At 44.7% G+C, this 15,185-nt stretch overlaps 1 protein-coding gene across 1 annotated transcript; it reads right to left on the minus strand.

The window, feature by feature from the left end:
- Positions 1–1,375: 1,375 nt before the first annotated feature.
- Positions 1,376–14,857, minus strand: WEE2 (WEE2 oocyte meiosis inhibiting kinase). The gene is made up of 11 exons (XM_010165075.2): positions 14,525–14,857; positions 11,234–11,433; positions 9,967–10,015; positions 7,274–7,446; positions 6,514–6,635; positions 5,076–5,222; positions 4,181–4,282; positions 3,762–3,847; positions 2,692–2,862; positions 2,460–2,602; positions 1,376–1,532 (listed from the first exon to the last, which is right to left on the minus strand). Exons 1-11 carry the CDS (start codon positions 14,855–14,857, stop codon positions 1,376–1,378), a joined length of 1,683 nt encoding a protein of 560 aa, XP_010163377.1.
- Between the last annotated feature and the right edge of the window lie 328 nt (positions 14,858–15,185).

The following is a 15,185-nucleotide window of genomic DNA, read 5'->3' on the forward strand; positions in this document are numbered from 1 at the left end:
GGTGCAGGGAAGGAGGCCCGGAGGGGAAAAAGAAAGAGTCACTCCGTCATCAGTAAAAGGATTAAAATCTTTATTTGCGCGTTTCGCTGCTCGGAGGACAGGGTCTAACAGTTTAAAAGCCAACGTTTGAAAACAAACTTCAATAAAACCTGAGAATAACCAAGTTACCAACTTCACGCCCTCCCTCATAACAGTGGCAGGGGGCATGTCCCACTGCCAAGCATGGCCAACAAGGATCGGAGAGTTACATGTAGCACGGGGGGCTGAGGTTTGGTAAAACATACACACTTTACCTGGGCAACTCCAAAATAAAACCTGACAAGGCCTGAAAAGCCCTTTCCAGTGTCATTGCCAAATGGCCGCAGTTGTCAGGCCAGCAGCTGCACCACGTGTGAAGCAGTGGAAGGGCGATGGGTGCCAACCCACCTACCCGCACACCACCGTTACTTCCCCCACCTCAAGCCAGGAGTCCTTGTGATCGACATAAAACAAGTCAGGCATCAGGGACTAGTCTGCAAAAGCTTAAACCAGTTACACAATCTTGTGCTTGTTGCTGAAAGTTAAGGGAGGGGAAGTTGAAGGAAAACTTTCCACAATTAAGGCCCCCTTAACTCAGTGTTCCATTTTACTCCTTGTCCTCCTCAGTGAAATGCCACTCCAGCGCAGGAGTCCTTGTGATCGACATAAAACAAGTCAGGCATCAGGGACTAGTCTGCAAAAGCTTAAACCAGTTACACAATCTTGTGCTTGTTGCTGAAAGTTAAGGGAGGGGAAGTTGAAGGAAAACTTTCCACAATTAAGGCCCCCTTAACTCAGTGTTCCATTTTACTCCTTGTCCTCCTCAGTGAAATGCCACTCCAGCGGCACCCCAGGTTCACCAGGACTGCTATGTAACCAGTCTGCCTCCTGATGTGTAGTTAAAACTGTCTGCCATAGTGTCTACCCCCTTGCTTCTAGGAGGACCCAGCTGCTAAATGCTGTCTGTGTACAGCCACTATCTCCCCTCTAAAGATACACAAGTGGCCAGAGCATTAAGACCACAAACACATCATCAGTAATAGAACCCAACTAAACAAAGAGGGAAGCGAGTAGAGGAAATGCTATCCTTTTCTTTGTATGGCAAAGTCATTCTTAGTCTAGAACAAGACCAGTTACACAAGAAATTAAACAGGTAAAAGACTGAGGACAATAATCTTAAATCCCGTGACCTGACACTTGTAAGCCAGTCATTCTTCCCTCAGCCAACATCTCATTGTAACTATGGAGGGAACCAAAACCACAACAGGGAGAGCTAAATATGGGGCATTGGTCTGTGCAGACCCTCTGCTTTCACAGGGCCATTCAGCAGCCAGAGCTTTTTGGACAACACAGAAATTCAGTAACCCAAAGTAAAGCTAAATGAGCGACAGCTCTTCCCTCCCACCAGGCGCTTGCTGTTCTGCTTAGAAGATGTTTCAGACTCTTGCAACTTGGCACTTCCTAAGGGCTGGTCCTTCGTGAGGGTCTGGGCAAGGCGGGCTGCTTTAAGTTCCCTGCAAGGGGGAGACGGAAGAGGAGAGGAAGAAAACCACATCATGCATGAATCCCCAGCAGCTACAGAAAGCTAAGAACAGTCTTGCGTACAAGGGTTACGGCAGTACTCCAGCATTGCTGGAGAGTGGTTGGTGACTTTTCACCCCAGAGGGTGACATGAAGATTATTGTAGAGATCTCTAGAATTTCTGCTTCAGAACAGATCAGCTTTGAAGGTTTACCAAACAAAAACTATGCATCGGGTCAGCAACACACTGGCACCAGTATGAAGAGCCCCTAGCTCAGTTGTCCTCCCATTGTTTCAGATATTTGTGAATGGTGGAACTTAGATCAGTACCATCTTGTGCAGCACAACTACCTAATAAAGGCACATGCTTCTTTTCCATTGCCTTTCCCTCCCCCTGCCAATACTTGCTACTCTCTCATAGTATCTGCTCTTCTCTCTACATGGAAAACCTATTCCTCAGCTGACTATTGCACTAAGAGGGGTAGTGGGGCAGTTCCTAAATCCCAGCACCTCAAAACGTTACCACCAACAACAGTGAGAGGGAGCAAGGGGAAACAGGACATCTGCCACCACCTGATATTTCTCTTCCTTCTGTGCTAGACCTTTCAGTGCAGTATCAATTCCTCATCTTCCCACTGGCTGCATACTGTATCAGTATTTTCCACCACCAGTGGATGCAGTAAGCATGCAAGTTCACCGCTCTAATTTAGCCAACTCCTCAAAGCCACAAGTGAACCACAGCTGCTTGGGCACTACAAGTCCCTGCTACAACCCCATCACTCTCCCAGCTCCAAGCACAGAAGCTCACTGGCTGTCTCTGCATATTAGGTCTCACAACATTACCACCTTACATTCAAGCCTGGTTTACCAGCACTTCTTGTGCCCATGTCTTCTCCCCTTCATGCCCAAGCCAGCCCTACCTTTCCAGCATGGCAGTCTTGCACTTCTCCACATTTAGCTGCTTCTGGAGCTGCACAGCTTTTCCACGTGAAGGACGGAGAACTGGATGTTTAGTAAGAGCTGTGGCAGAAGGTCTTTCCACTGGGTCAGGATGGATCATGAGCTAGAAGGCAGAAGGATTTTAGGGTTTAACATTCCCTCTATCACATGCCAACTGTAAAAGCCTGCACCCTATCAAGACTACTTCCTCACCTTGAGGAGTTCAAGAAAGCGATGAGGAAGCTTCTGGGGGATTGGTGGGATATTGCCTTTGCGGATGTGGTGCCACATGGCCCCATTGTGAGGCAGTGGTGCTGTGCCAGCTGCTAGAGCTACTGTGAGTGCCAGGGCAAAGATGTCTGCCTTTGGCAAATAGCAGTATTGCTGTAGAGAGAAGATAAACAGTTATAGAAAGGTAACATCTTGCTATACTGAGCAAAGGTGGGTTGGAATACCAGCTTAAAAAGAAACAGCCAAACGAGTATGTCACTGCCTTTGCCATCCCAGTTATCTGTTTTCTCCTCTTTAAGCTAAAAAGATTGTTAGCAGGTAGCATCAGTAACCAATAGCACACTGGCTTTCACCCATTCATGAGAAGCTTGCAGCCCACATTAGGATCACCACAGCAAATCCAGAGGACAGCCTAACAAATTGTGTCTCCAGCCTTCATCACAAGGCAATAAACTAGCCATGCCCCACTCAAACAAGACTGCATGTGATATATTAACCTAACAGTTCCTAAATCCACTTGCAGCACAAAGATACTGTCACTTAAATACCCAAGTTGATAAACACATCCAAGCTGGTTGTTACATACTGATTCCTTTTTTGTTCACTGGCCAGAGCAGCAAAACTGCAGCCAGCTTAAGATGTGTGTTGTGCCTCCCACCTCTCCACACTACCTGATCAGTGCTTGTTGTACAAAGCTTTTGTCTGGGTGCACTTGTTCCTCAGTAATCAAATCCAGCAGTTTAATCTCAGCTGGGTGTGTAAATTAAATGTCCCCAAGCTTATAAAGGTTTTGTCCCATTCCTCACTTGCAGATAGAATAGTTGCAATAATCTAATGACAAATTTACTTATGAAGTATGTTAAATGTTTACATGACAAAACCCACACTTATACTATTCTTAAAGTGTTAGTTTTGCTGATTTCACAGACAGACCAGACACAAATAAAAGGAGAGCAGGCAAGGAATATGCCAGACTAACAATTTCACTACAGTTGATCGGTCTTCACTTGCTCACCACCCTGTTCTCCCCACCACCCCACTAGCAGCCGTACCTCTTGCAAAATCTCATTGGCCAAAAACCGTCTGTCTCCTTCTTCCACTTGGGGGTTTGTTATTGATGTCACATGGCCAAGGTCACCTAAGACAAAGAACAAGCAACTAATGGAGCAAACTGATGTATATCTCCTCCATCAATAAAAGCCTGCATTTTATAGGCACCAACAGAGCAATCAGGAAATACTGATTAAGAGAGCAAGCCAGCTCCTGCTCAGGAATCTGGGCTTTGAAACAGGCACATGAGTTTCCTGGGACTTGTCTCCTTAGAGGAATTAATTCTGGTAAGTAGCAGAGTCATTCAGGATTATGCTATCAGTTTTGTATGCAAGTCTCTTCAGACAGCAGGATAGAGCTATATCAAGAAGTAATGAGCAGCCCTAATCTTAAGCCAGCTGTGAAGTGGGCTAAAACCTACCAATCTTATACACCACACCAGAAGAGAATTCGTCTTCACTGTCACTCTCTTCCTGCCCAGCAGAGCCCGTAACTGCCAGCTTGTGGCAGATGAAGATATTACCTGCGAGACAGTGAAGTTTAGCAATAGTGTGGTATCACAGCAGCAGCCTGACAACTCTAAAAATCCCACTTGTCAGGCTGGTTAAGCTTTGCAGACAGAGAAGCTATGCACATGCTTCACACCCATCAGTCTGCTTTCTGCCCAGATCACGTATTCAGCAATACAGCTGAAAGAAGACAGTTGCACCTTGTGCATAAAATATCCTAGTGTAATCAACTTTTCTGCCCCTCCCTCTGCCCCCCAAGCTAGAAGCATGATTTCAGCACGAAAAAAAAAGGGAGCTCCACTATAAGGATGTAACTGTGACTGTGGGGGGAGTGTTGCCCTGGAGGTGACCATTCTCAGCTGCAGAGAAGAAAGCTTGTTAACTTTTTTTTTTTGCAATATTTAATTTAATCCCCCAGGGCAGGTGCAACAAATATTCATTTCTCACTCCAGCTCTCACATGCAAAGGTCAAGTGTTGTGCAACAAGACGGCAGCAAATAAGGAAGTCCCCTACTTCGTTACCAGCCCTACTTGCTCCACCAGTATGAAAGTGATTCTCATAAACCAGGATTATGAAGATTATGAGACAGAAGTAAAATGCTGCCAACTATCAGGGAAGGCTCAGTTTTAGAGCAGCAGCAGTGGCAAGATTAAAAAACCCACAAGACATTTACTTTTTAGGGCAAGATCCTCTTTCCTTTGAAGCACTGTAATAGGTCCAGTCAGAAAGACCTATTCCAGGTCCTAACCTGCCCCTGGAGGGTCACTTGGAGGCCCCTCCACAAAAGAGAAGAGCACTATACTTACTAGGTTTGATATCCAGGTGCACAAGGCCAGAGTTGTGGATGTATTTTAGCCCCATGGAGACTTGTAACAGTATTTCTTTCAGCTCTGCTTCTGGCAAATACTTGCCAAGCTTTACATTTTCCAGCAGCGCATCTTGGAGACTCCCGCCTAGGTGAAAAAAGTCAGTTTGAGACCTGACAAAGATTTTATGGAGCAGCAGGTTTGAAATAGCTTAGTAGAAACTATTGCCCAGAGCACTTGCAGGCTTGCTAGTGACAAACCCCAACCAGACCAGCTATATATGCTCTATAGAGATCAAACTTGTACATCACCATTTGGCTTCAGCCTTTCCATTGCCTCAGAGAACCCTGCTTCCTGCTTGCCAAGGACTGAGCAACTGCATTCCTACCTACAACACCAGAAGGGCTGTCTTGGTAATGAAACTGATGCTGCTGCAAGTAGACAGTGGAAAAGTTAATTACTTTTGCCATGCTTACAGGCAGAAAGCACCTATGTGAATGGTGGAGCAAGGAAATTAAGCTCTTGCTAGCAGATTTTTGATTGAAGAGTGTAACATTTGACAGAGAAACAGAGTTTTGTGTGTCTCCATTGAGGCACTCTGGCTATTTCAGAAGTAGCAAATACCATGGCCTCTCCCTCCATCAACCTGCTTTTCACCACTTCTCCTTTAGTCTCAGCCATTCATCCACTAGAACACAAGAAATGCATCAATGCTGCAGCAGCGATCGCTACATTTCATGGTTACCGTCACCAGATTTGAAGTTGTTACTCCAAACTGCTATCACCACTCAGTGAGCCCCAGGATTGCAAGAGCAGTTGAAAGATGAGAGCTACATATTTGTCTTGAGCTCTTCTGGTAGCCAGAAGTGTCTTTTCCAATATCTCCCAAACAGTGGTATGTCAAGGGCAAACTCAAGAAAGAGCATACCTCCCTGCCTGCAGCACCCCATTTACAGTTTACCTCATTATTTAGCTCTGTTCCTCTGCAGCTGTTGAGCCCTTTCTTCTAGCCAAGATGCAACCAGGTATCATCTCAACCAGGTATCCACTCTCCAAATCATTACTCCCCTTCATTAAGAAGGGTTTGTTTCTAAGATACGTGGCACTTCAGTTAGCTGCTCTTGAGTCACTCATACCAGGTTTTACCTGGGCAGTCCCAGACAGCTCTAAGCAGCAGTATGGGGAATACTCTTCCAGGCCAGCCAACAGAGGAATAGTTTTAAAATCCCACAAATTAGAGGGTATACACTTCATGTAGGACATTGACACCATTCAAAGCTTTGTCTACAGATGATGAGCCCTTTCTGGATTCTCCATGGAACTGTAGCCCCAATGCAGTTCTCTTTGTTGTAAGCCAAAACTTCCCATATTTAGGTACAAAAGAAGGTAGCCACACCCATTCCGAGATCTCAGCCTTTAACAAGGTCACAGCTCTTACCATTGCAGTGTTCATTTTGGATAATCATGTGATCATCTTCTGCCCATGCCGAGTAGTAGCGCACAACATGGGGGTGGTGTCCAAGGACAGCATGAGCATAAACCTCGCGCAATGCCAGCTGCCTAGAGAAGCACACACAGAAAAAGCAGTGGTGACGCCAGGGTCCTGCCTGGGACCATAAGAGGGGCCCTGTTTTGCACCCTGGCTCAAGGAAGGGAAAGCAGAGGTGTTCAGGACTTTCTCTTGGGTTTTGGCAGACAGACTGGCTCTCACAGCTGCTGAAGCAACACCTGCCCTTGCTCAAGTGTGCTGAGCAGCTATCAAAAAAATCACTGAGCAAGTCTTTTTTAAAGAGAAAAAGGCAGTTTCAAAGACTTTGCTTTAGCATGCAGGACAACACTAGCTGGTCAATACAGATGTGAGCAGTGCTGGCTGTACAGCAGGGCAGGGACACACCGCAACTGAACTATTTGACGGTTATTTTAAAGAGTCTGGCTGCATGGACCCAAAGAGTTTAGATAAACTGCAATCTCACTTTGCAATGCATGTGGCTTCTTCCCTTTCTCAGACATTTATATCCAATATCCTAAAGTGGTAACTTCCCCCAGTCTCCCAAATGTTACTTGGGAGTGCAACAACAGCCAGTTTTTGCTCATGCCACCCCTCAGATACCTTTAAATCCACACTCCCTCCTTTCCCATCACACTTCCCAAGAACACACCCATCATTTCAACTGGCAGTTTCTAGTTAGCACACTCACTCATCTGAGGATCCTGCCAAAGGCTTTTTGGAGCGTTTGATGGCATAAACACATCCATCAAGGCGTTTGATGCACTTGTAGACAGAGCCAAATTCCCCCACACCAATTTTTTCTAGCTCCAGGAACTCCTTCTTGTAGCGGGAAACCATATTGCTCTCTTTCAGAGGATATCTCTACAAGGTCACAAAAACAGCAAAGACAGGTATGAGCTGAAATACTTAGATAACAACATATGTCATGTTTTTAGAGCTGTGCAGCATTTGCTCTCACAGAGCACCCACATTGCATGTTCATCCAGCCAGGTGTGCAGGTACACTGCCAATTCTTCTCAAAATGCTACCTTTCACTCAGGCATAGTGTCAGTTTTTTCTGACCACCTAACAAAGGCCATCTTGGCCTGGTTTGGACAAGTTTTGGGTTTTGTTTTTTTTATTTTTTTTTGTTTGTTTGTTTTTTTAAATCATGACTTGCTAGCCACAGAGGTAGAAATTGCAGCTAAGGAGAACTGTGGTCTAGTTGGCTGTATGTGTCTAAACCTCCTTGGGTTACTACCATCACATCTCTTCTCTTGGCAGCCCTGCCCAGTTCCTAGACCCATGGCTGATGAAGCCAGACAGGGATGAACAGCAGGTAACAACAAAATACTCATCTTTTGCTCAGCTACTGCAGACTCAAGAAGACCTGTTACCAGCCTTGGTAGGCAGAAGTCGGTGGAAGTCCAGTACCTCCAAATTAGACAGATTCATGTTCTGAACTTGTGTTTAAATAAGAGCTATTGCCTATTTTGAGCTCGGGAGAGGAGCTTGGTGTGTTGGCTTAATGTGGCCCCAGCTATACAAAAACTGCTTTACTTTGGCAGCTAAGGCTGCCTGCAGTAAGGACATTCTGCATCAGTTCAGGCTCTCAACAGGTTTGAAGCACCAGCTGTTGACTAACAGCATATTAGCAAGTCTCCATGTATCTGTTTGTATTCCCAGTGATTTCTCACCAGGAGCCACTTTTCCACAAAGGGCTGAAAGCCTGCAGAACAGCTGAAACATCATTATTGCTACAGTAATGGTCACTAGGGAAACAGGAGCTGCTGGTGCTGCTTGCAGAGTGATGTTTACTGGCAGGGGAGGCAAGTAAAGAAGAGAAAAGCAGTGGAGCATGAAATGAACAAGAGTGGACCAAGTGATTTTTCTTCATCCTCCTGCATCCATTACAGGGGCCACGGCTTGTGTTGCACAGTGGTTTCCACTGCTGTGGTTGCTGTGGTACATGACCTTAAAGGGTGAGGGTAAAGAATTGCTCCTCACAGCCAGTAACAAGTGGCCCATACGAAAGAGCAGTCCTTCCCAAGAGGCTGTATTTCATAAGGAAGCTATGTTTTACAGTATCTTTAAAAGCTCAAGGAATAAAGATACCTCCTAGTACACAATTTTGTATCTATATTACATAGTCAATCTAATCAGCACTCGAGCAGCAAAATATTAAGCGACAAGTTATTTGAGGCTTTCCTCTATGGAAAACAGTAACTGTGGTAACCCCAGATGTTACCTGGTAGCAGATTTACTCTGCAGCTGTAGTTTTTCTATGGAGACCAGTTTTTCTGCAATACCAGTCTCCTCGGCTAGAGGGTACCATTATTCTTTCAATAAGCCTAATTATTTCACAATTACAATGAACAGTTCTACCTACTTGCACAAGACAACATACTTCCTTCAAGGGACTGCTCAGGAAAATCGAGATTTTTTTACCTCATCTGAACACAGATATTTAATTTAGGCTTGGCTTGTGTTCCAGAAGCCAGCTGGATGAGTAGCTTCTCCCCAGATAAAACTGGGAAGGCGGCTGTGGGACACAAGTTCCCACACTGGCTGCCCAATTCTGCCAGTGCAGCTGGGGGTACATGAGACCTTACACCCCACCCAGCACAGCCAGGCCAACACACCACGCTGCCGAGGTTTGCCAGCAAAGCACAGACATCAGCAACGGCAGAACTTGGTTTTGTGTTGTAAGACAGCATTTGCTGTCCTGTAGCTATGTAAGCTGTGGTGAGGCCTTCCCTTGGACTCCCAGGCCTGTAGACACCCCTCAGCTGGGCATTTTCCTACTGAAGGAGAGTACAGAACTTGCTGCCTTGCTTCAGAAGTTTGCCATTGTGACTACTGCAACTGAAACTCTGCCCACAGGACTTATCCACATCAGAGCCGTTCAGCTCAGTCAGTGTGTTTTTGCAGTGCAGATCCATATATTTGCAATATAGAAGCTATGTTCCATTCACATCCAAAGATGCTCAGTACACTGACTCATAGGTTCAGCAATACACCTGCTTTTTTGAACCACAAAGGTATAGTCACTATTTACACTAACTCAATAATGTAGAACAGTAATACAGTTCCCCCTTAGGGACCCAGATTATATTATATTTCCTAGAAAGAACTCCTGACCAAAATCAATGAGTTTCAGGATTACTTGTCAAAGCTTCAGATCTGCTTTAGTACAAGTTTCCCTTAGAGACAGGAATAATTTCCAAGTTTGTTGTCTCAAACAAAAGTTAATATAAAACATTCAGCTTGGAATTATTCTGTTATAGGTATTCATCCTCTGTCATGACATCACAATTTAACTCCAATAGCAATATACATCATGAAGCACCAAACCTTTACAAGCATCTTATCCTCTCTGTGGGGGGAAACAGAGACACTCACCTTTGTAGGTAGTTCCTGTTTTATCTGTCTTCTTGGATCAAGATTGCTCCTATAACAGAAGTTTAGTAGAGTCAGGATGTATCATTTCAGTGCAGCAATCCAACTGAGATTTGAAATTAAAACATTTTTTCAAAAGAGTCTCCAAACCTTGCTTCACAGTTTAATTAAAGAGTAGAGTGTTAATACACAGAGTTCTTCGTTGAGGCTTTAAAGATTGTAGTCCCAGTCTAGGAAGCCTTTGTTTCCATTTAGAAAGCCTCCACATACCAACTTCAGTACTGTTTACTGGACAGAGTAATGGTTATTCAGGGACATCATGCTTCTGGCCATCTTATGACTGGTGGAGCTACACAGAAAGCGACCTGCACACCAAGCTCCTCATGAAAAAGAACTTCCCCACTATGCTTTCACAGGGGATACCCAGCTGAGTATCTGTTACAGCTGGGGATATGAAAGAAGCTGGATGTCACTGTAGTGCACAGGCATTTGACTAAGTTTGTGTCTTGGTTAACACAGACCAGATCTGGAACTTCTGTGGGTCAGCAGTAGCCTGCACCCATGTTAAAAGCTGTATTACATGCAAACATGCATGTCATTTCTTCCAAGTTGTGGGTGTGTGCATAGCTGACTCAAACTCCACTCTACCCATGGTTGAGAAAGAAAGAGGTACAACTTTCTCCTACATAGCATTTGATCCCCACTTACATTTTTCTGAACAAAGGGAAGGATTGATTTTATTTATATTTCTGTTACCCTCATATCTGCTAATTGTTTGCTCTGCACCAATGAATACTACGGAAGTGATTGATTCATTGTTAGCAAATAAGTCCGGGTACTAAATATCTTCATCATTACTTATCTCCTTCAAACAGCCTCCTTCCAGCCTGTTCTTTAAGAGTATAGAATCATAGAATGGTTAGGATTGGAAGGGACCTTTAAGATCATCTAGTTCCAACCCCCCTGCCATCAGCAGGGACACCTTCCACTAGATCAGGTTGCTCAAAGCCTCATCCAGCCTGGCCTTAAACACCTCCAGGGAGGGGGCATCCACAACTTCCTTGAGCAACCTGTTCCAGTGTCTGACCACCCTCACAGTGAAAAACTTCTTCCTAATATCTAATCTAAACCTCCCCTCTTTCAGCTTAAACCCATTTCCCCTTGTCTTGTCATTAATTGCCCTTATGAAAAGTCCTTCCCCAGCTTTCTTGTAGGCCCCTTTCAGGTATTGGAAGGCTGCTATAAGATCTCCCCGGAGCAGTTTACTTACAGCTCTCCTCTGGTCTTCCGCTTGCCGTTAGGAAGAAAGAGCATTTGTCGATACGACTCTGGTGTAAAGGGATTAATGTTGACAGGAGACACTTGCGTAGAGTCATCCGAGTCAGCACCAGGAGTAAATCTCAGATGTCGGAAGCCTTTGGGTGGGACCTTTGTTCCAGATGAGGGAAAAGCTGTCTTTGATAACAGGCTCTGTATTGAGGAGAAGGAAAAAAAAAAAGTGGCAGATAAACCAGCAAAATGTTTTTGTTGCTGCTATGTCAGAGTAAAATCTCTGCTCTCCTGCAAAGCAAGAGCTCTGCTCCCTTCCTCAGAATAGCTGAATCATTAAAAACCTGTATCCCTAATTCAGTCCCGACAGCTTTCTTCTCCTTCCACAAAGGATTACTTTCTTTGCTAAGCCTTTTCAGACTCTATTCCCCACTCACTTGGGTGAGGCCTGCAGAGCCATTCTGGCAAGTACAGTCCTCAAGAAGAGCCAGCTGCTCACCTTTCTCACCCACAGAGACACAGAAATTGTGTCCTTGTTGCCTTAACATGAAAGACAGTTCTGTAAAGCATGGACTGTTGCATCAGTTTGGTGAGGACAGGTTTGTCATGAGATGAGATAGAACATCATCCAGGTTTCCTTTCAGTTTCTCAGCACTAAGCAGCATTAGTATAGGGGAAGTTGGTAAAAGTATTTTTATATGACTACTGGCAAAGCAATCAGAAAACAATTCTCCAAGAGGAAAACAGTTTCAGAAATTTAAGTTCAGAAGGAACCTCTAGATCTTCTATAGTTCAGCTTCCCACAGAAGACAGGCCACTGGGTTTCACCTACTAGTCCCAAACCTTGGGCTGAGTAACACATAACTTCAGAGAACCACCCAGTCTTGATCTGAAGACAGAAAAATCTATTTACTTTCCATGATTTGACCCCTTCAGAAACCATCAGCTTTTGAAGCATGTTTGGTTTTGACTTCTTTCACCTTCAAGAGAGTGAAGTGAGGTCTAAAGGGGTTTTTAACATATCTCTTGCTTCTAGTTAAAAGCCCTTCAAGAGCCCAGAACTCTCCCTGTAAAGATGCTTCTACATCTTTTTGATCCAACAGTGGTCTCACTCTTGTGAGCAGAAGTGTGGCTCCAGGGTCACATCTAGAGTTCCTCCCTTCTCTCACTGAAAGTGTCTGAAGACAAAAAAAAAGCTAGAACTGCATGCAGTATCATGCATCCACCTAATTGACACTGCATTCCTGCATATAGCTACTGCTGGGACATCCCTCTATTTCTACACCATACTTAGAAGTTCAGCTACTGGTTTACTATGACCCTGAAAGCGCTTCTTGATCTGGTCTGCATCTCCTTGCTCTTGGATGGAAAAGTTCTGAATCTGGAAGTATTAAAAGCAGTATATGCTCAAGCCAAATTTACCCAGCAGCCTAGAAGAATTGTGTCTATGTTCTAGTCTAGCCACAAGTCGAGAAAGGAATGTAAAATACCATTGCAACCTGATGTTGTATGCATGCAATTCCCATCTGCTCTACTAGGGCTCTATTTTGTAAGCAAGCAGACTGGTCTCCTGTAGCATCATCTGAGAATAGTTGCTGCCATACAGTGCAAGGCAGCTACCATAACTAGCTCTAGCAATCTGTTCCAGGATTGCTTAAGTCTACAAAATACAATCAATCATCTGCCTCCTCTGCTATGCATCCTAGCTGGGGCTCCAGTGCTTATCTGTCTGCAGTTAGATGTGTCTTACCCTTTCTCTCACCTCCAAATGGTCCAAGATTAATGCTTCCAACTTCATTTATAAGCAGATTTAGGCCCTTTAGAGCCCACCTTTTACAGAATACTTGGAAACCAAGACCTTTCTCCCAGAAGGCAGCAAAGGAAAAGAAATTGTTGGTTTAGTGCAATTGCTGCTCATGGGCTACAAGGTGACACACAGCATGGCTTGAAGAACCCAGCCAGCACCTGTGTTATCTACACAAGCACATGCTGAAAGCATCCTGCACTACCAGTAGCCCACGTGGTCTGGAAGAGATTCTAGGCCTCTCACCTACTTTCAGATAAGATTCAGGGAGTTTTCTTACAAAGGGTCATTGCAGGAAATTCCTGTAGTGATGCCATTTAGAGTAGCTTTGCCCTAGAGAGCAGCAGGCTATTCATCAGTAAATATGGCCACAATTATTCTTTTCTCCACATAATCAGGTTTCTGGAGGGAGACAGAAGTCCAGTCCTAGCTCAGGAGTACTAAAGGAACTGATCTTCTGTGTAGCACTTAAGCAAAGGAGCAAACAGCCTGTCACTAGAGCAGGAATATTGAGAGAGGACTGGAAGAGCTACATTTCATTGCAAGTCTTGAATGCTAGAAACCAGTGCACACAACAGTAGTTATCTAGGAACAGAGAAGTTGGTGCCAAGTTTCCACTTGTGCTGGCAGAAGACAAAAAGCAGTTGTGTTATAGTCTATACAAGAAATTTTAACAGATAATAGGGGCTGGGATCATTCCCTAAGGAAACTAGCTCACTAGCTAAGTTACATTTTAGGACAGTTTCATAGAGGAAGACAGGCTAACCTTCCTCCATAAGTATACTTTGATTTGTTACCCCTTCCACAGGGGATTTGCTACCCTAAGAACAAAGTCTTGCTTTCCCCAAATTCACTGAGCAGCTCAGTTTCACACAAAAAGAGAATCAGCATCACTGGACAACAATCTGGTTGGATGCAATCCAGACTCACTAGATAAAGGATATACCAGCCATAACACCATTTCCAACTTCCTCTTTCAAGAGAAAACCCACTTGCATCCAAAAATGTGCTGAAGAGAACAGTCAGGGCAGCTGCCTGTCTCCAAGCTCCCCCTGGAATGAAAAGATCCTTGAAGAGAGAGGCATTTATCCTTCTGGGAGCACAGTGCACACTTACTGCAGACATGCTACAGATGTCCACTCCCCTAAGCAGAGTGTGAGGGGACATGGGCAGCCAAGGCACATGGTTGCTTGGGTTTTGGGGTTTTTTTTTAAAGTCAGACTGACCCAATGACAACTAATTGGTTTTAACAACAGCTTGGAAAGAGTCAGTACACTTGCTCCCACGCACAGGTTTCTAGTCACACCCCCAGAATAGCACTTCCATAGCTAAGGAGCTCATGGTCTAGGTTTCTAAGGGAAGAGGACAGACTAACAACAGTAACATTAAAAAAAAAAATACTTTCCACATGGCTAGTGATAGATCTCCTCACCACCCACACAGTGATGTCCCAGCAGCACCACAGACAGAGGAGGCACATGTAATTACCTTGGGAGTGTGTGGGGTGTCACACAGCTGCAGCTTTTTCCAGGTGATGTGCAGTGGTGTTTCAACATTACCCCAGCTCTTGCTCACAGCTGGGGAATGCTTCAGGGTGGGACTCACCCAGGCTTTCGTCCTGCTCAGGAAAATCTCACTAAGCTTTCTCTGAGGGGTTGCTGGCAGAGGACTGCTCCCTTGCCACTTCTGGAACTCACTGCTCATGGAGGGGCTTGAGTTCAGGGCATCCTCTTCATGTACACTTATATCTTCACTATCTTCACCACAACTGGAAAAATCCAGTCTCTGAATGAATTCATCACTGTTGTCCCAGTCATCCATTTCACCATATGAAAGAGAACAGGTAGAGCTGATAGTGGCCTGCTTTGTTAGAGGGAAAGGAAGACAGTGTTATTGACACAGGCAGATTAACCACCCTCTTCCTTACCTCATCAAAGGCATTAGTTCTGCTCATCACATGCACTCTCCTTCCCCAGTCACACACACACAGAAGCTTTGATCACTCATAGCTGTCATGTGACAGCATTGGTTAAGGAAGAGTACCCCAGAATTACTAACTACAAATCCATTCAGCTACTGCTCATGTAACAACAGATTTTGCTTTTTGTCTTATTGGTGCAATCCAGATACAACTCAGAAGTCACTGCCT

The sequence above is a fragment of the Antrostomus carolinensis genome, unplaced genomic scaffold (genome assembly GCF_000700745.2).
Source record: "Antrostomus carolinensis isolate BGI_N321 unplaced genomic scaffold, ASM70074v2 scaffold27333, whole genome shotgun sequence".
Lineage (NCBI taxonomy): Eukaryota > Metazoa > Chordata > Aves > Caprimulgiformes > Caprimulgidae > Antrostomus > Antrostomus carolinensis.